The sequence below is a fragment of the Sciurus vulgaris genome (assembly GCF_902686455.1).
Source record: "Sciurus vulgaris genome assembly, chromosome: 5".
NCBI lineage: Eukaryota > Metazoa > Chordata > Mammalia > Rodentia > Sciuridae > Sciurus > Sciurus vulgaris.
Genome location: NC_136465.1, coordinates 35,559,576 through 35,585,269, shown reverse-complemented (window position 1 = coordinate 35,585,269; position 25,694 = coordinate 35,559,576). Strand labels below are relative to the sequence as shown.

The 25,694-nt window shown below is 36.8% G+C and overlaps 1 protein-coding gene across 10 annotated transcripts in view; it reads right to left on the bottom strand.

Moving 5' to 3' along the window:
* The window catches only part of TENM3 (teneurin transmembrane protein 3), a 1,088,270-nt gene that overhangs the window by 440,209 nt on the left and 622,367 nt on the right, over nucleotides 1-25,694 (bottom strand). For 9 of the 10 annotated variants that reach the window (XM_079141831.1, XM_079141840.1, XM_079141843.1 and 6 more), the window contains one exon: nucleotides 4,396-4,702. The exons of the other annotated variant lie outside the window; for it this stretch is intronic. In XM_079141831.1, the coding sequence (XP_078997957.1) occupies nucleotides 4,396-4,627 (232 nt within the window). In that variant the 5' untranslated portion in view covers nucleotides 4,628-4,702. The remainder of the gene's footprint in view (nucleotides 1-4,395; nucleotides 4,703-25,694) is intronic. 10 annotated transcript variants of the gene reach the window in all.

Below are 25,694 nucleotides of genomic sequence, written 5' to 3'. Positions count from 1 at the left end.
CACTCAAGCCATCATCATGCCAGAACCCTGGATACATATTTACAGAAGAGCCCAGGTTGTTCTAATGCTCTTTCCAGGGAAGGGGCAGGTCTAGAATCTGCAACATTGCATAGAAGATGGACTAGGACTGGAGTTGTAACTCAGTGCTCAGTGCTAGAGCATTTGCCTACCATGTGTGAGGCTCCAGTTCACTCCTTAGAATCACAAAAACTTAAAAACAAATAAAGGACTAGGGCTCAGGATGCAGCTTGCTAGGAAAAAGCAGCGGTGAGGAATCAGGGACCTACTTCCTTCTGTCAGAACCCTTCCAAACAACATTCGAGCTGGCCTTCGACCAATAATGTAATGAGGTAAGAAGTATAAGCCATGTTTTTGGGAGCTGGAGGCTACTGGACTCTACTGCTTATGAAAAGAATAAAGAGCTGGCAAGTCCCAAGGAGAGGAGTTTTTGGAAGTGGAACGATACTGTTAGGGAACACCAGAGGTGAGTCACAACTAGCAATCACCAAGTGCTTGTCTTTGTTAATCTGCCTTCTTCTTCCCTTCCCTTCTTTGAAAATATTTTTTTTTCTAATTTGATTTCAGTTATGCGTAAACACAGATAGGATGCTGTTCTTAAAATATAAAATCCAACAACCTTCCTCCCTGTTACCAATTTAGGTATTAAGAATAAATGATCATCTTTTCATTGATCATCTTTTCATTTTAAAATCTTGATATTCACTGCCCCAACACTGAGTACTGACTATCAGTTTGGGTTAGGGTTATCTCAAAGATGGTTTTCTTAGACTTATGGCTTAGTAAAACAACAATATTCTTATTTCCAGACACTATCACACTATCTCTCTCTCTTTTTTTTTTTTTTTCCTTTATTTTGCCCTTATGGCCAACATTCCTTGTTGGAGTTGACAGTATTCTTTTTTTCTAAAATTTTTTTAGTTGTCAATGGACCTTTATTTTTATTTATTTATTTATATGTGATGCTAAGACTCAAACCCAGTGCCTCACACATGCTAGGCAAGTGCTCTACCACTGAGCCACAACCCCAACCCAATAACATTCTTGTTTGGTCAAGAATACTACAATCGTGTGCACAACCCAAGAGAGATGCAGTAGAGGAAAAAAATAAATGTTCTTTTATCACTTTTCCAAGACTGTGGGATGATTTTATGCAGCTGTTTCATAAGAAATGTGTCTCAGACCTGACGGGATAAATTCTCTTCAAAGACGAATCAAAGAAAATAGTATCCAAGAATGCAAAACACGCCATTGTTACCCTAACCCCATCACACCTACGGAGAGCTCCACAGCTGCTGAGAGAGCAACTATTTCCATCATCCATAAACCACACGAAGAGACTGAAATAGAGTGAGAGGAGATCTGTGTGAGATCCAGAAAAATTACACATACTGTGAAAATGAAATCATCCCCAGCTTTACAGTATCTAAATATGACACGTAATTAAGAGTAGTCACCTGCCAATCAGTAAAGCCATAAAAATGATTAAAATCAAGTTTGATGATAGGCTATAAAATTGGTTGATAAAAATAAAAACACTATATTCCTAGATTTGAATGCTCCACGTAATTGCATTAACGGGGTCTCTACTCATTCCTCCCTCCAGCTGAAGTGGCATTTTCTTATGTCACTCAAGGAGTAAGGGGACACAGGACTGACAAGCTCTTTTAAAACTCTGTGGACAAGCTAAATTAGCATGATTCTTTGGAAGTGTTTCAAAGATCTTTGGCTACTATTAATATTTTCAATCTTTCATTTTTATTGTGTGTATGATGTCAGGAACTGTCGCAGGAAGCAAATTTTGTCAATTAAATAATTAATCCCACAGCATAATAGTCAGTGAGGAAAAATTGACATTTGTCAGGTTCAAAGAAAATGAAAGCCTGGGAGGATTTTTCATTATGCTTGCTTAAAAAAAAAAAAATAATAATCTGATAGCAGACTCTCCCTAATCATTTCTCTCCTATACCTACTGCTCCTGCTACAGAGACACTCCATGGCAAACCATAGGGAAAAAAAAAAAGTATTTGCAATGTTTCCCCCACCTTCATCCTTACCCACTCTGGTACAAACTAGATCAATTTTATTTCCTATATATGTCTCACATTTGCCCATTTCTCACCATTCCCACTACCACCACTTTAATGTGGAATTGAAGAAATTCAAAGGGCAATTAGTACACCAAATTGCCTATTTTCTGCACAGAGCTTTGAAACCTGAGCATTGGAGGTTGACCTGCCTGGGGTCAAGTGCCAGCATGGTGCTCACCAGCCAGGGGACTTTTCCAAGCCTGTGTGTCTCAGTTTGTGGAAGGAGGCTACCATGAGGACCTATGTCATCAGGTGACTGCACACACAACCCACTCAGCACCTTGGCACACAGTCAGGCATCAATTCACCTTAGCCAGAATTAGCAGTATGTTCCACTTATGTTTTAATAAATTCTTATTTAGGAGCCTGTCAAGTGGATGGTGCCACCTTCCAACACTGCACTTCTGCTTTTCCTTTCACTTCTGTTCTTAAACTTCTCACTACTCCACTCGGCTCCTGACACCAGGCCTCCATCTGCCGCCTCCTTCACGTTCTCCTTGCTGTGCCCCTTTTCCTTCACTCGTCCCCAGCTTGCAAGGAGCTGAGTAATACTACTCTCTGGTCCCCAAGAACGTTGGTTCCAGGGTTTCCACAGATGGTATCGCCAACAACAGTCTGCACTGGATTAACGCTGCCTAGGAGGTGAAAATTTCAGTGCGCTATTTTTAACCTGTTTAAGCATCCTCTGCTCTGCCAAAACTAAATGCTTGCTTGGGGTGGAGATGAGGCTCCTCAATGCATCACACCACATGTGCTGCTTTTTTTCCCTTAATAGTATTCCACAATGAAGGCTCCCCCAGAACAGGACACTAAACAGATATTTTTTATTACAAAATGTAAGTCTTCATGCTCGGTTCAGATCCTATGCCTGTCTACACTACCTATTTTTTTAAATTGGTGAATGATGCACACTTATGCTCTATTTCAGTTGTGTAGACAGTGTCAGAGAGGGGGGGAAAACAGGTTTAGAATTATGGTACACGGTACAATGAATGGAGTCTCTTGATTTATGAAGAGTACATAGGTCAAATACGTGTTCTATATCTCCTCTAAAGATGAATTTAAAATCTTTAGCTATTTTGTCCTTTTTCATAAAATTTGATGGCAGCAATCAGCAAGGCATGCTTAAAGGGAGAACAAAATCTCTCTTTAGGAAATCAAATGAATTTTATTTGATGTAAACTGGTGTGGGTGAGTGAATACTATTGCAGTCTAGCTAGGATGGCTCTTAATGCAGAAAAGAAACATGGGAAATTTTTGAACTTTTAAACAAACTGTTGCACTGTCACTTTTTCTTAAATTTGTTCCTGCCCAATATTAAATTCTTAGTCACACTGTGAAGTGTTTGGAAAAGAATAAATATATTATTTACTACTTAGGTTTGATTTATTTCTTTCCCACTCAAATCCTGATGAGATTAACTAAGAAACAGTAAGTTCTGTGTAAATTGAATGTACAATACAAATGTAAAAGGATTTTGTGTTCATTATTAGTAATCTTGCCCACATCTCAAGACTTTATTAGATGAACTATAAAACGGTGAATGCCTCACTTAAAATAAACTACTGACTTAAGCATGAAACTGGTTGGTTTAGGAATGAAGGAATGGTACAGATGTCATTATTCCAGTGGTAGGATATACAGATAGAAAAAGGAGTGTAAAAATGTTCAAGAAGTATATGCAAATGACCAAGCCACAGAGGACTATCTTACAGGAAACTAGGATGTCTTCAGGGGTAATCTTAATTTACTAGATTGACTAAGAGAAAGAAGATGGAACTCTTTGATAGCAGGCTCTTGAGTAATATGCACCCTTGCAAATAGCTGGACTGGATGGAGCATGAGATTATCTAGGGTCATAGTTCTTATTTTCTTATGAGGGACAGGTGACTTTCCTCTTCCACAGCTCCTGGTTTCCTTGTACCAGTTCTAACTATAAAAGCCATGATTGTGAATACCTTCATTTGAATGCAAAGGAGCCCTAGAAACTTGAGTTTCAAGCATGTGTGCACACAATTTGGCCATGTTTAGAACCGGAAGCCTTATATGTGAATGCAGAACTGTGAAATTACCCTGTGTGTTTTCAGTCCCTGTGCCCTGGAGCCAATGTACCCACAGGTGGCTTTCTACCGCTAATCTGGAACATGGTGTGATCATCTAATCTTAGAATAAGAATGAGTAGAATACCAAAATTGTAAAAATAACCATGTTCCCTTCTGGGAAAAACATGGTACCTACAAGTCAGCAACACTGGAACATGCCTCTTCCTGCTAGAACCATTACCTACCTTGTCTAGAATACTCGTCTGCTTCTCTGTGAACCAAATCCTTTACTCTGTTTCCGTAAAGCAGCCTCGAAGAATCATGATCAAAAGCTTTCAAGGTTTCACTGGAACTATAGGACTTCTGCGTAGGGACCCTACACTCCTCATTGTCTGCAGAGGAATTTGTATACCGTCGTTCTTTTTCCCGTCTGCTCTTGGTGAGGGAGCAATAAGGCCTACGTTCTTTCACATCCATACTTCATTCCTTCTGTGTGCACATCAGTCCTGCTTGTTACAAACTGTGCTCAGAGTTCCATTCTCACTGGCCTTTCTGTAAAGATAAAAGGTTGGCATGATGTCAGCATAATATTCATCTAAAACCTGACTATGCTCTATCCTTCTCAGTGTGGAGGGTGGTAGAAAAACAACCATCTCGCCTGTCTAGGATCTTGCTTGCAACAATAAATTAGTTAACTGTAAGATTGGTGTAAATATTCTGTAACACCAAGAGGTGAGGCACTTTCTGTTAATGAGAGCTATGAGTGTTTGTTTAAGCAAATGTATCTGATTTTTCAGATTAATACAGAAAAAAACCCCTCAAGTTTCAATTTCACTATAGAAGCCAGCTTAAAATTAGCTTCAATAGTTTAATAAATTTTCCACAATGGAAAAGTTTTCTCTTGCAGTATTTTCACCATTCACAAATTAATTTCTTGGCATACAAAAACTTAATACTCTTTGTTCTCAAAAAATACATTTTTTTTTTGTTTGTTTGTTTAAAGAGCAGGAGCAAAAAGGGAGCTTCTTACGACTGAAACTTCTTCAAATGCATTGAAGGTTTTATCATTTTTATGAAGACTTTTCCTTCTGAGGGCACAATTTTCATGTTTTAAGGACTGAAACATCTTGAATTGTGAAAAAAAAAAAGCTCTTCTCCCTCTCATACCCCCTTCCTTAAAACGCATTTTCCTCTCTAGCAAATGAATTTAATCAGCTCTACCCTGATATTTAAGGCAATTCAAGTGGCTAATTTGATGGGGGTAACTCCTACAACTGCCAGTAGCAAGAATAAGTTAGAAGAAGGAAGGCAAATTGTTTCTTTGCTTAGCAACTCTTTCCTGAATTTGCTGAACTGACAGTGGAAAGGGCAAGTAGAGCAGACACTGCTGCACTAGATCTGGGGTCTGGAAGAGGGACAGTTGCCCAGGACTAATCCGAATTTTAAATGATCCACTTTTGTCTTTATTCTTTCTCATTTTGTCCTTTTTAATCTGAATGCCCCCAAGGGCTTTGACTTCAGCCCTCAGTGTTTTCCCCCACCTCAATCCTACTTTCCTGAATTTGCTTTTTATTTGAATGATTTTATAATCAACTTGAAATACATGATTTCCAGCTGGCCCCAGGTCTTCTCTTTAGTTGTCATCCTTAAGGCTGTGACATCCATTTAGATATTTTCTTCCATGTAGAATCTCTCTCCCGAAGAGTCTCTCTCCCTTTCTTCACCCTTCGCTATCATTAGACACATCACACAGCTCTTTAATGTGTTTCCAACTTGGAGTCTTGTAGCGGCCTCTGATTCTCCCAGGTGAACTCAGTTTAATTGAAGTTGTCAACAGTTCTTGATTTTTTCCTGCTTAACATTACAATTCCTGTACCTCTTACTTCTCGACTTTTGCTTTCTGTCCAGTTACAAAAAGAGTGGCAAAAGTCTCTGGGCCTGAATGATTAGCATTCCAGAGCCTTTTTTGGAAAAGTTTGGACTGCTCCTCCATACCACCTCTTCAGCCAAAGTACAGCCCCACCCACAACCCACCCAAATTGACCACAAATGGTTCCTTCAAGTGGGGTTCCATGTTTCTTTGTTATTGCATTGAGCTGGGCTGTTCAAAGTAATTGGTAATATTTGTAGTTGGGTGTTGAACTGTACCTTGATTTCTCTTTTTCTTCATTTCCTTGACACCAATTTAAAAAAAAAAATCATTTTCTTTGACCCTTTATGATTCACTACTCCATTATTCTTTTTACAAATCCTTTTAAAAGCTCTTAATAGAAATGGTATTTCCTAGAATGGTATTTCCTTGTAGTTCTCCTTTCAGTTTAGGATGATAAATAATTTTAAGGTATAGTGATAGAAACTATTTCTGTACAATGGGATTAAAACAACAAAACAATTCACTCTTTAAAAAAATCTATTTTTAGTTGTCAATGAACCTCTATTTTATTTATTTATAGGCAGTGCTGAGAATTGAACCCAGTGCCTCAGGCATGCTAGGCAAGCACACTACCACTGCACTATGACCCCTGCCCCCAATTCACTCTAATGAAGTTACATTAGATGAACATTTACAGAATGACTACCATATGTTGGGCCTCTTCTAGGCGCCAGGGACACAGAAGATAATAAAACGATGTTCTACTCTCATGGAGCATACATTTTAGTCAGACAATTAGGAACATTTTTCCCAATAGTATTTTCAATAAAAATCACAAGTGGTTATAGTGGTTATAGTTTTATTTTTAAATTTCTTCTTCTTCTTCTTCTTTTTTTTTTTTTTTTCTTCTTTTTTTGGTACCAGGGATGGAACCCAGGGGCGCTTAACCACTGAGCCACATCTCCAGCCCTTTTTATGTTTTATTTAGAAACAGGGTCTCACTGAGTTACTGAGATTGGCTTTGAACTGGTAATCCTCCTGTCTCAGGCTCCCGAGCTGCTAGGATCATGCTGTGTACCACCATGCCGGGCAGGTGGCCACAGTTTTAGACTAGGCTCCTGCACTGGGTTCCACAGACCAGACTAAACATCAAAATGGAGTCAACCAAGCTGGGGTTCCATGTCACAAACAGGAATTGAGTAACAATTATCTGACTTTCCTGACCTTCCAAGAAAGAGATGATAGCCAAATTTTCTAAACAGACCAGTTTAATCAACTTGGTAATAAATATCCCTTTGTTTTAATCTTATGAAAAAGTAACTCAAGTTAATCTGATAAACTAGTCACTTATTTTTTCATTTTTCTGTGTCCTCCTTGCCTTATAAGGAAAGTAACTTTGAAATGATTGGTTCACATTTTCTTCTTTGTTTCTACCTTCACTGTCTATAAAATTAACCTCTTCCATTCAGGCCACTGAAACCCTGATCTGTTTTATGCAATGAAGTGTTGCCCAATTCTAGAATGTTAAAACAAAGCCAAGTAAGATCTTTAAACTAACTGTTGTACAGACTGAATAAAAATATCTTGAGTTCAACAAAAATTTTGTTTCCAAAATAGTCTTGATCTCTTCAGAGGAAAGGCCACATAGACCCTCAAAACTAACTGATCATCAAAAAGCCTTTTAATTGACCAGAAAAAATATAACTCAAGCATTCTCAGTAATAGAGATTTGAGATTCAAAATCATTATAGAACTTTCATTTTGTGCCCTAAGTTGACATCTATTTTGAAATAAGTTGCTGAATGATTGGATCAGATAACCATACCCCAAAATATGATATTTTGGCATGCTGAGTAACTTCCTTTTGAATGTGACAAGAATTCTCTTTACTGTCTAATTTTCATGATACAATTTTGTACTCTGCAAATTGGATAATAATGATGTTCTTTAATATGGTAATATGAAGTATATCATCACAATTAAAGATACAACTTTGTCGCAATGTTACCAAACTTTATAAATCAATTTTATGTGTTAATAAATTAGCAATAAAAGATACTATAAGTTTGTGTATTGTTAGGGTTTTGTTGCTGTTGTTGTTATTGTTGTTTCTTTCCTTTTGGTCGGGTGGTACTAGGTCCTTGGAACTACACACAAAACTCAAGAAGATAATTGTAAGTACTCTTGAACTTCATAGACCACATCCAGCACCAAATATCTCAGTTTTCTTTGTTTGTGGAGCAATATAAAGTGCCATGATAAAGGAAGATACAACACTTTCATATACTATCAGAGACAGAGGCAATTTGATCTTAGACATTCCAAACAATAAAAAGTCCTTTTTATCTCTGATTCCATTTTTGTACATAGTTAAACTCTTCAAGGAGTCGATCTACCCTGTGGTGTTTGTAACTAGTGATATGTTTCTGAAGGAAGTCAAGGAGCTCAACATGACTTCAAAAGTCAATTTTCTATGTTATCTCTTCCACTCAACACTGAGAATGAGGAGGTTAGGAAGTACAGCTGCTTAAGGATTGCTAACAGTTGAAACGCTTTGATGGTGACTACACATTCCTACACAAGGAAGAAGGTCACTGTGCATATATTCCTCATTAAGAACTCAATGAACAGGACATGAGCCACATCAGAAAGCAGAGCCTTTGAGAAAGAAAGAAAGATACAAGAAAAAAATGGATCAAAATCTTTTGATTAAACTGGCAAGTATACATAATATCGAATAGATTTGGTTAATTTTCACTAACTCCTTGGAAAACAACCTGGCTACTAATCAAAATACTGCTCTGGAAATCACAGCTAGTCCTAAAGCAAACTGTATTACTTAGTTCTTTGTTTTTTCTTAATCTAGACAGTCTCATTTTGGGAGAGTTTGACTCGATTTTTCAAGGGTATGATGGTGTGAAAGCAATGTACATTCAGTATAAACTATACTTTGAATTTTGATCTTTTTCTAGGCTAGTGACATGTAACAACACTCTGGTGATGCTGGGCTATGGCAGTGAACCATAGCTTCTAGTCAGCCACATAACACAGAGGTAAGCAACCAATACTCTACAGTATATTTTGCTGTTAAGCTATGGTGTTTGGAAGACTTGATGTATTAAGTAGATTTTGACTTAAAACACCTCCAGTTTGTAATGGGTTTATCAGAACATAACCCCATCCTAAGTTGAGGAGTACCTGTATTTTGAAAATATTTGACTTTTCAAATGGGCAGGTAGTTCCTCATTGATGGACACTAACGCAGGGCGACCATGTCCTCTATTTCAGATATATTACTTAGATATACTTCAAAACTTCTCCAGAAAACTGAACATGATTACCTTGTTACATATTCCTAATTCCAAAGAAATTATTTTAAGTTGTACCTTTAGAAAGTAATCTGATTTTAATTGGAGTATGTACGTCTTTAAAACCCTTGATGCCACTAATTATAATTTTTCAGGTCTATAAAAAGTATCCCTAAAGTCAATGATAGTTCTAAAATGACTTGAATTAAAATAAAAGCATATACACAAACCCCAAAGACTAAATAGCCTATTGGTAAAACTCCTTCTGGCTTCCATTGTTATTTATTTTATGTAAGAGTTACAAATATTACAGAAAATGTTACCTTTAATATCTTTCTACGCAGACTTTTGTCTTTACTATAGTTGGAAAACTCATCCAAAAGAATAAGTAGACTTCAGATGAATACTAATATATCCTCCTACGTTTTAGAATAAAGACTTAAATTAAATTCTTTGCACACAATACCAAATTTTTGTCTTTTGTTACAATTCATATTTCTCCAATAAGATAGTATTTATTTATAAACTATTACCAGTTATGTTAATCAGTCAATACAACTTTGCATACCATAAGAATTTTCCTTTATTGAATAGCTAGATTAATACCAATAGAACCAAGAGGAAATCGGTTACCATTGCTCATTTTAGAGGAAATCAAAGAATTGACACAAGAACCAGATGAAATCATATTACTGTGACTTTTTCCAGTAATGCTAAATTCAAGCTTAACTGGAATTTGAACTTACAGATTCAGAAAACAGAATGCAAGAGAATATAAGTATCATGTTTGTGGTTCAAATTTAAAACATGAATAATATTATAAAAGGAAAGATGTAAGAAAGGAGAGTCTATTATGAGTAACAAATAGATGCTGTTGATAAGATACAGGTACAGAGAAAAAACAAATAAAACATAACCACTAATAGTGGTTGAGAAGGAGAAAAAGAGTCAAGTTGCTTTCTTTAAACATGACAAGTAATAAAGAGAATATTTGATAACAATAAGAAGTAAGAAATCATCTGCTGCTTGAGCAAAGATGGAGTAACCGGAACTAAATCTACTTTCCTGTCTAAAATAACATCAACAAAAATATTTGAAACAATAGTTTTCAAGCCATGGAAATCAGCAGTGAAGGCCAAGGAGCCCTGAGACATGGAAACAAACATGGTGGACCCCTGACAACCCCTGACTCACTAACTTGACAATTTCTAGACTATAGCATTGGAAGGAAGAAACCCAGGGAGAGCCCTAACTTAGTGGACTTCCTAAATTAAAGAGATAGAAATGAATCCAGTAGAACAGATTGTAAGAATTTGCCAATTTTTGGAAAATGTTGGAAAAGAGAAGCGTGTGGAAAAAGAATCCTAGGGGCCTGAGAGGGTTTGTTTTGAGTATTCAGCAGATTACCATCAGCACATATATGTGAACTGGCTAGAGAAAGAACTACCTGGAAGGAGGATAACAGGGTATCCAAACCTCAGCACTACCGACTCTTCAGAAGAAAAAAATCATTTTTGTGAGGGGCTCTCCTATAGTACAATGTTTATCAGTATTTGTAGCCTCTATCCACTAGATGCCAGCAGTTGCCCCAATTATGACAATCAAACATGTTTCTAGACCAAATATTCCTGGGAGCAAAATGGTTCCCTTTAGGACCAATAAATTACAGGTAAGGTATCCAGGGTTCATACAAGAATAGTGTTTGTTCCCATCAGCCAAACTTGAAAAATTAATAAATTATTGGGCAATGCACTCAAGAAATTCCTTCCTCTGTTATGGGGAATATTTACCATGAGACTAATCACTGGTCCATATAAAAATCTTAAAAGCAAGACCAGAAAGGATCAAACCCTTTTCAAATTGCTTAACTAACTGCCCTATTTAAAAAAAAAAAAAAAAAAAAAAAAAAAGTTCAAGAATATTATAGGGACACAAAAATATTCACTACTTGAAAAGATAAAATTCACTGTCATTCATTCAAAGATCATCAGGCATGTAATGAGACAGGAAAATAAGAGAAAAAAATCAATCAATTGAAACTGACCCAGAACTGACCTATGTGTTACAATTAATAGACAAGGATGTGAAAACAGTTATTTTAAGTGTGTTCCGTATGCTTGAAAAATTAAATAGAGACATGTAATATATAAAAAGAAGACTCAAATCAAATTTCTGGAGGAAAACGACAGAGTCTGAAATGAAAAAATGCAATGGATGGGATTGATGGCAGATTAGATATTGCAGAAGGAGTAATGAATTCAAAGAGTAGTCACTATACAAAATGAAGCACAGAAAAATAAAAGGGATGGATAAATAAATAAATCACCAGTGAGATAGATATAGGACAACTTTAAGAGGCTGATATAGATATAATCAGAATTCCCAAAGAAGAAGACAAATAGTAGTGAACAGAAAATACATGAAGAAGAAATAAGTGAAAAATTTTCAAATCTGATGAATACTGTAAACCCAAAGATATCAGGAGCTCAATAAGCCTCAAGCAAAAGAAATTTGAAGAAAACTATACCTAACCATCTGATTATGATTATGATTACATACATCAGGTTACATTTAGCTTCCCAATAGAAATAAAATACACAAAAAGACATTAGAGAAACTTCTTTCTAAAAATTACTTTTAGGTATAGATGGACACAGTGCCTTTGTTTATTTCTTTTTATGTGGTGCTCAGGATCGAACCCAGTGCCTCACATGTACCAGGTGAGTGCCCTAACGCTGAGCCACAACCCCAGCCCTAGAAGAACTGAAAGTAAAAAGAGCTGTCACCAAATGTTCTATACCCAATGAATATATCTCTCAAAATTTAGGGTGAATTAAACAGTTTTTCAGACATACAAAAGCTAATCAACGGACTTGCACTACAAAAAAAAAAAAAAAAAAAAAAAAAAAAAAAAAAAAAAAGAAAGAAAAAGAAAAAGAAACAATAGAGTAAGTTCACCAGCAAAAAGAAAGTGACATCATATAGAAATGTGGATCTGTAGAAAGAATGAACAGCACTTGAAAATGGCAAATACATAGCTAAATATTTAAGACAGTTTTTCTTACCTAAACCTTCTTAAAAGAGGATCATTTAAGTAAAAATCATAGCAATGTATTGTAGGGTTTAAAATATATGAGGAATGAAAATGTAACACAAAAATAAATAAAGGAGGGAAATAAAGGTGGGAAAGGGGAGAAACAAGTAACTTTTGTAAGGTTTGTATATTGCTCAAGAAGTGACATAATATTACTTCAAGGTAAACTGCACTACATTAAAGACGTATACTTTAAACTTAAAGTAAGCATGAAAATTTAAAAAATCATAATTAGTAAGCCAAAAGGCATAATGTAATTAGAAAACATACAAATAATCAATTTTAATCAAAAGAAGGTAGAAAAGAGGTACAAAGAAAATATGGGGCAAATAAAAAACAAATAACAAAACGATAGGCATAATCCTAACCAAGACAATAATCACATGTAAATGACCTAAACGCCCCATGAAAGGAAGATTTTTTACATTGGATTAAAAAAATATCAAATTTGATTCTGCTTCCAGCAAACACACTTTATAAAGACATAAATGGGTTAAAAGTAAATGGATGGGGGCTCTACAGATGGTTGAGCGTCTGCCTGGCACGTGTAAGGCACTGGGTTTGATTCTCAGCACCTCATAAAAATAAATAAAAATAAAACAATGGTATTGTGAACATCTGCAACTAATTTTTTAAAAATGTAAATGGATAGGAGATGAGAAACCTAAACATATCAATAATCACACTAAATGTAAACTGCACACACAAGGTAGAGATTGATTGATTAGATGGGAAAGTGAAATGAGGCCAGGAGGTCCACTCTGCAGTAATGCATGCATTGACATAGGTGTATACATGGCAAACTGATCATTAATTTCTCTACTTATCTTTTTTGTCACACATATATAGAGTGCCTAGCCACCTATCAGGCATGGTGAGACACACTGGAAATGGAAAAATAAACAAGGCACAGTCCCTACCCTCTTAAAATCTGAAAGAGGAAAAAGAAAATAGAGAATTGGTGACAAAGTAAATATATAGTTAAAATTGTACAAATGCTGCAAAAAATATCATGTTACTAAGTGAGAAATTAGAAGATGTAATCTGATTGAGAATTAAGGCCAAAAGAACACTTCTCTGGAAAAAAATATGTTTAACATGAGACCCATAGATAAATAAGCTTTAGCCTGATCACAAGTATATATGTCACATGGAAGGGGTTGTAACAGAACAGGCCAGGTTGAGAGAATAACATGTCCAAAAAGTACTCAGAGGTCTGGGGGTATAGCTCAGTGGTAGAAAGAGTGCTCACCTGGCATCTGAGAGGCCAGTACTATACAAAAACAAAACAACAACAAAAACAACGAAGAAACATTCTGCAGTTGGGAAGAGCATGCCGTTGAGGCTGGGCATAGAAGGGAAGGAGAAGAGTGAGATGAGTCCAGAGGGATCTAAAAGATGAAATGCAGAGTTTATAGAACAGGTTAAACAGCTTCATCCATGGTTCACCAGCACTGGGTCACTACTAGAGAATTGTAAGCAAGAGAGTAATTACATTTTCAGTTTACAAAGATCTCTCTAGCTGAAATGTGAAAAACAGGGATGTGTGGTCTCAAGCAAAAGCAGGAAAACTTGTAGACAGATTTTCAGAAGTCCAGGCAAGAGATGGGGTTTGGACTAAGGAGCAGGAAGTGGCAGCAGAGATTTAGAAGAGGGACCGGATTAGAGAAAATGTTAGAGGTGGCATCAGCAAAGCTGTGATGGTGTTATGGTTTAGATATGAGGTGTCCCCCCAAAATTCAAGTGCAAGACAATGAAAGAATGTTGAGAGGTGAAATGATCTGATTAAGAAAGCCTTAAATTAATCAGTGGATTAAGGTACTGACAATGGATTACCGGGTGGTAACTGTAGGCAGGTAGGGTGTGGCTGGAGGCAGTAGGTCACTGGAGGCATGACCTTGGGGTTTATATTTTGTCCCTTGTGAGCAGAGCTCTCTCTGCTTCCTGGGTGCCATGTCCTGAACTGCCTCTCTCCAACACCTCCATCTGCCATGATGCTCTGCTTCAGTTGGGGCCCAGAGCTATGAAGTCAGCTGTCTATGAACTGAGACCCCTGAAACCAGGAGGCAAAATAAGATTTTCCTCCTCTGCATTGTTCTTGTGAAGTCTTTTGGTCACAGTTCACTAAAATACAGGGTTGAAATATGAGTGAGGAAAAAGAAAGAATTGAGACTGATACCAGGTTTCTGGATAGAGCAGCTGGCCACAAGAAGACTTCTCCTGAGACAGAGATAACAGGAGGCCATCCTCTAGACACTCTTAAATACACACTTCCAATTTTTGCTTCTCTTTTGTTGAAAACAATGTATGAAGCAGGTAATATTGGTTCCTTATAGAAATTTAAAATAAACAAAAAAAAATTCCCACTTAATATTTTGGTGTTTACCTTTTCAGATATTTTCTGTGTGTGGGGGTGTGTGGGTGTGTGTATAATATGAATAATCTTGTACCCTACTTTTGCTTAATATATTATTAATATTTTCAGGCAAAAGATATATTTATGCCTTTATTTTTAAAATGAAAAGGAAACATTTTTTAAAACTCAAAACTATTCTTCATGTTTTGTCACGAAGATAGCAGATATGTAAACTTAGATAATAAAATAAATAGGAACAGTGTACTAAAATAGCTACTGAATAAATGTGAATACTGGAAAATTTTTAATTGGAAAATATATAGAACAGTGCCTTAGGCAATAAGAGAAGTACCTTAAAACTCATCAAATCATTAAAAATTCTTTCAAAAATATCTATATGAAGAAGGAAACAGAAACTGAAAATGACCAAAAATGAAAAAAAGAATGAGGTTCGTTTACTCAGTGATGTAAAAAGGGAATATATTCTATAATCTAAAAACTAAAAGATTCACCTGCAAGGTTTGAAATTAACAGTGATTTTTTTCTGATGAAAATTATGAAAAGAAATATTTAATAGATAATATATCAATACAGGTAGATAGTCTATGACTGCAAAGACATGAATAAATATTGGGAGGTCATAATCTCTATACTTAGAATAGATGGGAAAGGCAATCAAGAATCCAATATAGCTGAGTCAAACGGAGCTTTCCTAGACTGCAGACCTTAAGATAAAGTGTAAATAATATTTCTCAAATTGTCTGCTTTCCTGGATCAACCCAATATCCATCATATCTATTTAAACATTTCTGTGATGGTTTAAACCAACACCCTGGATATAGAGGCCACCAATCTCTTCACTTGTGCTTCAGCATTAGCCAGGTCTTTGAAAATTCTGACAGTAATAACATCTGGTTCAGAGGGAAAAGCAAGGAACACAGTTTTGTGGAATATATATGATACTGTGGTGTTTAAATGGCCTCAAATACATACTAGGTAGTTGGGCATGGTAGTGCACACCTGTAATCCCGACTACTCTGGAGGCTGAGACAGAAGAACTGCCAGTTCAAGGCCAGCCAGGGCAATTTAGTGAGACCTGTCTCAAAATAAAAAAACAATAAGGGATTGGGATGTAGCTCAGTGCTTGCCTAGCATATGCTAGGCCCTGGGTTCAATACTGCAAAATGAATGAATGAATGAATGAATGAAACACACTAAGTAAAAATGCAACGAAATAGACACCATTGATATCATTCCAGATATAGTGTTCTAATTGAACTAGGTCCTTCCATTTTCAACCAAGCATGCACACCTAGTGGACCCGCCAGCCACAATCAAATACGCAATGACAATAATGACTTCCATTTATTCATGTTAGGCATTTGACATATAGAATTTCTATTCCTAACAGAAACACAGCAATTTTGAGTAGTTTTCCAGTGGCACAGATGAGGAAATATAAGAATTAATAACAACTCTCAAATCACACCTTAGTAGTGGCTACATTGGGGTTCATATTCCTGTATGGCGCTCTTCCATTTATTTCTTTGCAATTGCCACACTATAAGATCTGTGCAGCATCAGCTCCCATTTCAAACCTTTAGTTGTAGTGAGAGAAAAATAAGCAAGTTTGTTGGATGGCTTAAAAAACAACTATAGTCTGCTGTATCATAAGTGACTAAAAGACAGGTATTACTGACCTGGTGACAGCTGGCAAGGCTGTGTACAACTGGGGCAGCTTCTTAAAATGAAGAGCTAATATTATTTCCCTAAGTGCTGTGCATCTTTTCTTTAAGAGTAGACATAAAAGCTCCTTGATGAATTATTAATTTCAGTCTTGATTATTTATTGAGTGCTTAAAATATGTCAGGTGCTTTACATATATGACCTCATTTAATCCTCACAACAACCTTGCTAAGTAAGAATTATAAACCCTATTTTCATGTAAGAAAAATAAGGATCAGAGAGATTAAGTCGCTTGTCCAAGGTCAGAGTCAGAAAATAGCAGAATTTGAACATGTTTCAGTTTAATCTCCAATCTCTATTCTTAACCACTGGACTACACTTTTGAATCTTAGAACAAAAAGGAGATTTAAACAATAAAAAACACCGGCACCACCAACAACAACAAACCACACCAAAAAAAAAAAACAGAGAGAGAGAAAGAGAGAGAGAGAGAGAGAGAGAGAGAGAGAGAGATGACAAAAAAGAATTTAACAAACTGTGTCAGAATGTCAACAGATCCAGTATTAACAGCCAATGAAGGCTGTCATATTGAAAATACCATCATAATTAAATTTGCAGAGATGCCAGTACCCAGGAGGCAAAAATAAAAACCATGTGAAGTTCAACTGAAGAATAAAAAATATATATATAAAATTCAAGACCAGGAAGATAGAATAATGTAGAAAGCTGCTTCTTCAAGGAAAAGACAATTAGGAAGAACAAAAAAAAAAAAAAAAAACCAAAAAAAAAAAACCTGTGACGTGTGTCATAGGGAGACATGGTCACAGTTACCTTGATTTGTCTTCATCCCACAGGATTTAGGTACCAAAAGGGAGAGGCTCTCCCACATCAGAGCCATCATGGTTGAACTGATTTATTTTTGTATGCCCTGCATTTTCCTGAATAAATGGCCCTCCCCAACAATGCGCTTAAGGGGTTCATGGGGAGCAGACCCCAATCCTGGAGCCCAGGAACTGCCTGTACAGAATATCTGACTTGTTCAGGAATGCCCATGTGATCTAATTCAGTCCCATAAGGTCAGACCCAGGACATCTGATAAAATGATTGGAAATGAGCCTACTCTTTTCATTGGCATTGCTAATCTGGGAAGTTGTAAACTTGGAGTTTGTTTATGTTTTTGGAGGGAGGCTGTCTGCCATGGAAGTCTACAGAGAAGAAACAGACCTCAGACACTGAGAAACACAATTCAGAAACAATTAAGTTCTTACCCTGAACTCAGGGGCACTCCACCACTGAGCCACATCCCCAGCCCTATTTTGTATTTTATTTAGAGACAGGGTCTCACTGAGTTGCTTACTGCCTTGCTTTTGCTGAGGCTGGTTTTGAACTCCTGATCCTCCTACCTCAGTCTCCCAAGTCGCTGGGATTACAGGCATGCACCACCACACCTGGCTAAAGCCCAAATTTTTGATGAGGCAAATCTGAAGTCTAGCCTCATTACTGACAATTCATGTGATATTTGCCCTTGGACAGGGTACTTGAACTCTCTGAAGCTTATTTAATTCTTTAAAAGGCATATGATAATACCTTTTTCATAGATGTACCATATATATTAAACATGATGAAGTTTTTTTTTTTTAAAGCAATTAGTATAGTGAGTAGCACATGAGAACTTAAAAAAAGTCAGCTATTATAATTAAATAAAGAATATTTTCCAGTGTTCAAGAACTATGTTTTTTGTCCTAAGGCTTACACCTAAGTGATCTGGGGAAGCTACCATGGGAAAATGTATCAAAGCACTGTTCTGTAAGGTTGAGAGCCAGGAATTTTATATCTGTAACAAAACTGATATTTTGCTAAAATGTTTGAATGAAATTTTAGTTTTGAATTTTTATAAGCTTCTTTGTAAATGTGATATCTCAAATGAGGGGGGGAAATAACTCCCACATCTATAATTTGAAAGCAATTTCATTTATAATGCTATCCAAATATTTATGTCTTAGTAGTAGATGGCAGTAGGCAAACACTGGAAGGACTTTCGAGAGTAGTAATAAAACTGATTAAGAGTCTCTAAATTGAAAGAACTATGTTAGGTTTATTTTAGAAACAACTTGGTGGAGACCTGATAACTACCCACATGTACTTGGAGAATAAAGGATAACTGCAGTTTTTCATGCCTCTGTAACCCACAGGCAAAATTACTATAATAAACATACTCTCTGTCTACTGCCCACCAGACAGTTTTCATCTGTCTGAAAAGCACCAACCCAGCCAAATGGCACCTTCTTAACAGACTCCTGGAGAGCAGGAAACTTGGGTGAATGTCTCCCAGTGGAGTGAGGAAACCCCACTTCCTCCTTCAAGTGGTGAGGTCTAGGGGCATGGGGTCAATGCCAGAGTTGCTTCAGGGTTTTATGAAGCCTTTTGGTTTGCTCTGAATTGTCCAAAGAACTGAGGAAACCCTTTTAGCTTGCTGTAGAGACTATGTGGTCTGGCTCAGGTCTGAACTCTGACTCTATGGGTATGGGAAACAGACCAATGTTGTTATCACCAGCCTGGCAAGCAGGCTGTGCACCTACTCTAGAGGATTCAATTCTCTTTAATATTTTTCTTCCTTAGTGTTTATTGTTTGTTTTAAAACAAAATTTAATGCAACAGTACCAGGGAATATAAATATGTTCGGCTAAGGTATAGGCTCACATAATTTAATGTTTTGACATCCCAAGTTTAGTCACACACCTTAAAGTGCATATGTACAATACACTCAAATATTGTAACTTTGCATAAATGCTGCCAAACAGTCAAGTAAAAATAGGAAACGTGGATCCAATTACTTAGTTCTAGATTTCCTGGATGTTTTATATCATAAAGACAGATACGTGCATAATTTATCAATTTTAAAATGTTAGGTAGACATGGCCCAACTCAGGTGACAGGGGTCATCTGCTGAAAGTTAAGTGGAGGCTGATATTCAGCCTGTGCCCTGTCATTGCCCAAAGCAGTGCTCCCTTGAGGGGGCTCTGTCTGCTCCAAAGAGGCACCTTTCAATAATGAGCAAAAAGTCTCAGTAGTAAGAAGAGCAATTTTAAAAATATTTTTTATGCTGTCACTAATGACAGTTATAAATGACATAAGATGAAAATGGACCCAGGCAGTAGATAAAAGTGTTGCCTTCTCAGATGTCTGCTGAAGTAGGATTCTCTCAACACTCTTCCTGACCACAAAAGGGCAGTGCAAGCAAGAGTGTTCCAACAGAAACTGGGAGAAATTCCGTTTCCTTGGGTTCCCGTTGACTGTCTGCCAAGTGGAGAAGCTGGACTTTTGCCACTGTGCTTCATATCTTGGTGATGCATTCTAGACAATTGTTAAAAACCACATTTTCAAGGTAAGCTAGTAAATTGTGGCTACTCAATAAATATTAAACCGCAACAACAATTTGGAGTAAGTCAAATTGGTCTGTTTCTTCAAAGAAAGCATTACTGAAGTGCAATAGTCACTGTTGAGAAAATATGATCTAATTTTGGCCACTGTGGCTTTGCTGTAAAGTAATTTAATTTGCTATTCATCTCATTACAAAACAGTTATGCTATCAGTTAATAGTTACAGTTATAATCCATATGCCAGGAGGATTTTAAATCTAATTGGGATGGAAGAGTAAGGAAAGGACTCAGATTTATGAAAATACCTTCGTCAGGTAAGTGTTATTATATACTTTTCTATCACTTTCCCACCTGGGTGTTAGCATTTCTGTCCTAGTCTGGAGGCAGCGCTTCTACAAGAAGGAGTTGTATTATTTTAATATTAATTTAATTTTTTGTCCCTCTACTTCCTAATTACCAGAAGGGAAGCAATAAGCACTGATTATAATAATTATTTTGTATAATAGACACCTGTCACCAGTGGACTAAACTGAAACAACTAAACTGATTTCATGTGGGTCGTCAAGTAGTAATGTTTACTAGTTATTAGTCTAAATTGCACTCCTCTTCCCCTGCCCCACCCCTCCCCTATCCCTCCCCCATTCATAATCACCCTTACCCTCTGTGTACATGTGTGTATTGGTAATACCACTTTGAAAAGAAGAAATTATGAATAGAAAGATTTCTGTGGTTATTTTCAGAAAACAGCCACATTTCATTAGATTATTCCTACGGTATATAGTAGTAAGCATGTAATGTGGAATATATATTTTAATTGCTGTGATGTAAATGAGACTTTGGGGTCATGTTACAGAGTGTTAACTGAAAGATCCAGCTATGACTTTAGCATGCCTGCAGGCCTTTTAAATTGTTATGGGAAATTGCAGCATTCAATTGAGTAGTTTGAACACTGAGCTCCCCTAAGGCTTATTACACTTTGCCAACATGATGCCAATTTCAACTAATGTACCTAATGCTGTTTTCCTCTCATCCTTTATCTAAAGAACCTTTCCAGCATGTACAACTTGAAAACCATGAAACACTAGGCAGACGAAGAGCTGTCCACTTGACATGATTTACCTATTGCATATTGGCGGAAGTCTTCAGGTATTGTAGGGCTTAGCTCCAAAGGGGTTCGGAACACCATGAATATCAAATAAAAAGAAGTAAACAGAAAAATCCAAATGATCGTAATTTCCCACTACGACATTTGTGATAAACTCTCCTTAGGAACTACATCCACATAACTCAAAGGTTCAAGTGGTAAATATCTAAATCAATTTATGATAATAACATGTTTATAAAATGCATTTACCTTTATATTTTCACATATCCTCTCTTAGTAACTTGGTTGCACAAACTTGGTTCAGAAAATGTCTTGCAAATATAAGTATGTCTTACTATCAGGTGAGGGGCAGACAGGGGACCCTCTTTCTTCTCTTTTGAGTATGTAAAGTAGAGGTCTGTGTAACTTTCTAGTGCTAGAGGGAAAAAGGCCACCTAGATTTTCCACTGCCTGACCTCATAGAGAGCAGTGCTGCAGCCCTTCTCCTGTCCAGTCATTCTGCCTTGGCTTTTTCCCAAATGGTTTGGATCACCTCCCCTTTTTCAGATGAGCAGAATGGAGGGAGTTAGGAAGCTTAAAGAAGCCCTTTCCTGGGCTGGGGTTGTGGCTCAGTGATAAAGTGCTTGCCTAGCATGTGTGAGGTACTGGGTTTGATCCTCGGCACCACATAAAAATAAATGAATAAAGGTATATCAACTTCTAAAAAATATATACATTTTAAAAGAAGGAAGCCCTTTCCTTCCTACTATTACTAATCTGCATAAGGACATTCAGGAAAACAACTGCTTCCTCCAAGTGAAAGGCTTCTGTGAGGTAAACCCCACATCATTGAACTGGTGTCTGTATGCAAGAAGCCCACACGCTCAACTCAGCTTGAACACTTACTACTCTGATGGGAAGTATCTTTCTACCTCAGCAATGACCAAGAGGCAGAAAGGAAGACATTGCAGAAGCAAAGGAGTGATAAAGAAAGAGAACCAGGGCACAAATCTGAAGTATCTAGTTAAAAAATTTGTAGTAAAAGAAGATGAATTATGGCTAAAATTTTGGTTAACTGAATATCATCGAAATACAGATTCTGAAACTTAGCACTCTTTCACATCCCTGTGGATAGTTCGCTGCAAGAATGTTTTATTAGTCTAATCACACCTGATTTTCTCTTCCAACAAATGCTCCAAATGTAGTGTTTATGGCATACTTTGAAACACTAAACATTTTGGTGGCACTCTGAAAGGAATAAAAGATTCAAAACAACATTGAAAAGTCACACGCAATTATAATGCAATTATTTCTATAGCAAATCAAAGCCTTACAGTTTTCAGTCAAAGAATAAAAGCAATCTCCGTCCCTCTGTACATTGGCCTTCAAGACTGGTTATTTGTTAACGATCTATTGCATTTTTTAGCAGCATTGTTCATTGCCTTGATTATATCCTCTTCTATACTCTCAGAAGAGAATATTCACATGTTTCAGGAAACGTGCACATTTCTGGAACTGGTCCGATTCGTGTGATGTTTGGTGTAGCCAAATGAACTATGTTCACAAACAGTAAGGTCCAGCTTTCTGGATAGTAGACCCCACCATTTAACTGTGTCTCCCTAGTGCGGATGTTATGGTTTAGGTATTAGGTGATTCCCAAAAGTTTAAGTGTGAGAAGATGCAAGAAAGTTTAGAGGTGAAATGATTGGGTTATGAGAGCCTTAACCTAATCAGTGCATTAATCCCCCAATAGGAATTAATAGGGTAGTCACTGTAGAAAGCTGGAGGAGATGGATCTTTGGGGCATGACTTTGGGCTATATATTTTGTCCTTGGTGAGTGAAGAAATAGCTCTCTGCTTTCTAGTACCACATCCTGAGCTCCTTCTCTCAACCACACCCTTCTGTCATACTGTTCTGCCTCACCTCAGGCCCAGAGCAATGGAGTTGGCTGTCTGTAGACTGGGACTTCTGAAACTGTGAGCCCCAAATAAATTTTCCTTCCCTAATTGTTCTTGTCAGGTCTTCTGTCTGGTCACAGCAGCAAAAATTAAAAATTAAAAATTAAAAAAAAAAAAGACTAGGCAGGAAAGGAGAGAAGAAAAGAGACCTCTTCACAGATTGATCTCACTCTACTGACAACTGTGACCCATGTGCAGCACATGAATCAGCCAAGTCACAGTGGTTGAAAACTACTGCAGAACAGTAACAGATCTGAACAACCTCACAGATTCTCTGGTCTGTACCCATGCAAAACAGTTTCAAGCTGTGACACTCCTGTTTCAGACTGAACACTATTTTGGGTATGACAGTTGAGAAGCAGGAGTACTGACTGAAACTGAAGTTTATTGTGCTATTGCTTTATTCAACTATTCCACACCTTTCTCTACTTCAAAGTTCAGTTGCCCCAACAGAGAAACCTACTCCAATGTTGTCTATTTTTATGTCTTCTCCATTGTAGGTCTTCAATAATAAATAATGTTTCCTGAGTTAGGTGGTATCTCAAACAAATCCAGTGAGACAATAGAGCTGATTTTAATAAAAAAAATTTTCTTCTTGAAAGAGAAAAGATAATATAATACTGTCCTCACGGCAGCTCCTACTGACACTACTAGATTTAGTTCATATGTTTTTGCATTTTTTTTTTACTTGCCCATTCCCTATGGAGACTTTATACTCTTTACTCTATTTCAAATCCCCACTCCCAACACAAATTTTTTTAAACTAGTGAGGTACCTAGGAATTGTACCCAGAGCTTCATGCATTCTAGGCAAGTACTGAGTTATATTCCCAGCCTTTGAATGTTTTTATTCCGGGACAGGGTCTCCCTAAATTGTTCAGGCCGGCTTTAAACTTGCAATCCTTCTGCCTCAGCCTCCAAAGTAGCTGGGATTACCAGTAAGTGCCCCAAATGCCTGGATTACCTTTTCCTACTGAATAATGGGAATGTGATGATGTAACAAGAAACCTATTGTATTAAAATCATACTATAACATTTATATATCTCCATGACTTTTATTGTGGTAAAATTTATACCTAGAAAAAAATAATGGTTGAGAAAAATGTTCTAATTTTAATTGTGTAATACAAAAGCAAGTGGGGGAACCTATAGGTTAAAAATTAAACCATTAGAAATTATCATATACAGTTAAATTGGGGATTCTTATAGTCCTGGAGTTGCCTAAAAAGTTGCTAAATAGAAAATGAAAGCTTAACATCTATAGGTAAAACTCACTGAGCACTCACTGAATGTTCATTTTACAAGCATTATGTCATTTAATTTCTACAACAAACCTATGAGGTTGGAGCTTTTATTAACTCTTTTTTTAATGCATAAAGAAACCTAGACTCAGAGTAATTAAGTTAACTCACCAAAGGTCACATAGCTGCTAAGTAGCTCAGCTAGTCTGTATGACATAAAAGCTGTGCATTTTTCTATGACACTATGCTGACTGTTATAGCAGGTATATACAGTTACATTAAGTAAAATAAAATTGTGAGTAATATCAATTCTCATGTTTTACTATGAAAGCTTTTAAGGCAAAGATGATCATCCACAGAAGTCACAGAAATAATACTGTCATAATATTGTTCAGTGGGGCTTTGGTAAAATCCTGTCATCTGATAGTGGAGCAATCAATCAGTCATGTGCCCCAGCTAGTAACCAATGCTCAAACATTGACACTAATGCAAATAATTTCAGCTATTAATTTTTACACTAACTAGTGATGAAAAGTACAGATATTAATTTTGAAAAGGTATGTGTACATGAAAGACAAATTCTATCCATGGTTTCTTGACACAGTTTATGCAAAAGTTTTCATGAGTGAAATTAAGATAGGTTCCCATCACTAAGAATGCCGCAATTCACATAACTAATCACCCATAAAACCTATTACAAACAAACACTAAGAAAAACTCAAAAAGCATATAAGAGTGATGAAATTTCCACCTCAATGACTGATAAAGTGAGATATATCAAAAATCAACTGAGCTGGAAAAATGACACACTGTGAAGAGGTGCTTAGGATGATGTGTGGTCAGGATCCTCCATTAGTCAAAGTGATGACTCTCCATACATGGATATTTCAGGTCTTCATACCTGGAAGCTCAGTTCTTAATGACAGAAGTCTGTCTTCTCACATGGAAATTAGAAAGAATGCCTCCAGAGCCAGCACTCTAAAGGAAAAATGACTTGTCAGATGAACGGCTTTCAATCTGAACCTTAAGAAAGCCCTGGCTATCTTTCCATTTTAGAATTAGATAAAATAGAAATCTATCATGTGCTCTCTAAATATTGTTTCCAGAACCAGTTTTGTGGCTTCAAGTTTAGATCTTCTTTTACCATTGCTTTTGGCCAACTGTAATTAATGATGTTTTCTACCTAAATTTTTAAGAAAAAGTCATTTTGCTTTGTTAAAGGGAAAATATTGTAGATATAAAAAAGAAAACTAAATGTCACAGATTACTAAATGCTCTCCATTATATCTCTTACTTTTAAAACAGTTAATACAGGAACCCTCCACAAGGTAGATCTGCTTCCTGAACATTCATGGACGCTCCGTAAAAGTTTGCTGAATAAACACATGACCAAATGACCCCACAAAGAATGACCCACAGGCAACCATAGCTCTCACATCCAGATCAAAGAAGTATCTTCTCTTCTTTTGCAGTGTTGGGGATCCAACTGAGGACCTCATTCATGCTAGGCAGGCACTCTACCACTGAGCTACACCCCCACTGGACATGTGAATAGTGACTTTCA